The 822-nt window shown below is 40.4% G+C and overlaps 1 protein-coding gene across 1 annotated transcript in view; it reads left to right on the forward strand.

Moving 5' to 3' along the window:
* The window catches only part of LOC107675737 (CDK5 regulatory subunit-associated protein 2-like), a 49,611-nt gene that overhangs the window by 46,743 nt on the left and 2,046 nt on the right, over positions 1 to 822 (forward strand). Inside the window, exon 48 of the mRNA XM_016470150.1 lies at positions 1 to 110. Within this exon, the coding sequence (XP_016325636.1) occupies positions 1 to 110 (110 nt within the window). The remainder of the gene's footprint in view (positions 111 to 822) is intronic.

The following is an 822-nucleotide window of genomic DNA, read 5'->3' on the forward strand; positions in this document are numbered from 1 at the left end:
TCTCTGGCAGTGTGAACACCATGCAGCAGGCTCTGGAGGAGGCCGCTCGACTTCTCAAACTGCTCTGGAGAGTCTCAGTACCCTCAGGAGACGCCACACACACTCAACAGGTAACACACACACCCTCCACTAAATGAGGACATACAGTAGACATCTGTTTTTTTTTTCATTTATATAAAGCTTAAATATAATGACTTCAGACTGAAAGGAAGATAACCGATAACTTAAATGCTTCATGAAATGTTCCTTTCATTAGATACAAATATAATGAAATGTTACCATCAGTAAGTGTGAAATGTATTTATTTATTTAAAGGGGTCATATGATGTTGCTAAAAAGAACATTATTTGGTGTAATGAAATGTGTTTATGCGGTTTAAGGTTAAAAAAACACATTATTTTCCACATACTGTACATTATTGTTTCTCCTCTATGCCCCGCCTTTCTGAAACGCGTCGATTTTTACAAAGCTCATCGGTCTGAAAAGCGAGGTGTGCTCTGATTGGCCAGCTATCCAGTGCATTGTGATTGGCCGAGTACCTCAAGCGTGTGACGGAAATGTTACGCCCCTTACCATACTGCGATGTTGCCCTGTGCGGCCGGAGTGATGATTCAAAAACATGAAAACCCATTATAAACGAGGCATTCGTTACATCCAGTGGGGACATAATTACTGATTATAATGACTTCTACTGTCTTTTTACGCGTTGCGTTGCATCGCGCCGCGTAAACATAAAACCATGTCTGCATTTGCATTTGTGATCGGACTCGTGTTTTGAATCATCAGTGGCAAATCCTTTAAATATGAAAACGTACTTACAGT

The sequence above is a fragment of the Sinocyclocheilus anshuiensis genome, unplaced genomic scaffold (assembly GCF_001515605.1).
Source record: "Sinocyclocheilus anshuiensis isolate Anshui unplaced genomic scaffold, SAMN03320099.WGS_v1.1 scaffold708, whole genome shotgun sequence".
Lineage (NCBI taxonomy): Eukaryota > Metazoa > Chordata > Actinopteri > Cypriniformes > Cyprinidae > Sinocyclocheilus > Sinocyclocheilus anshuiensis.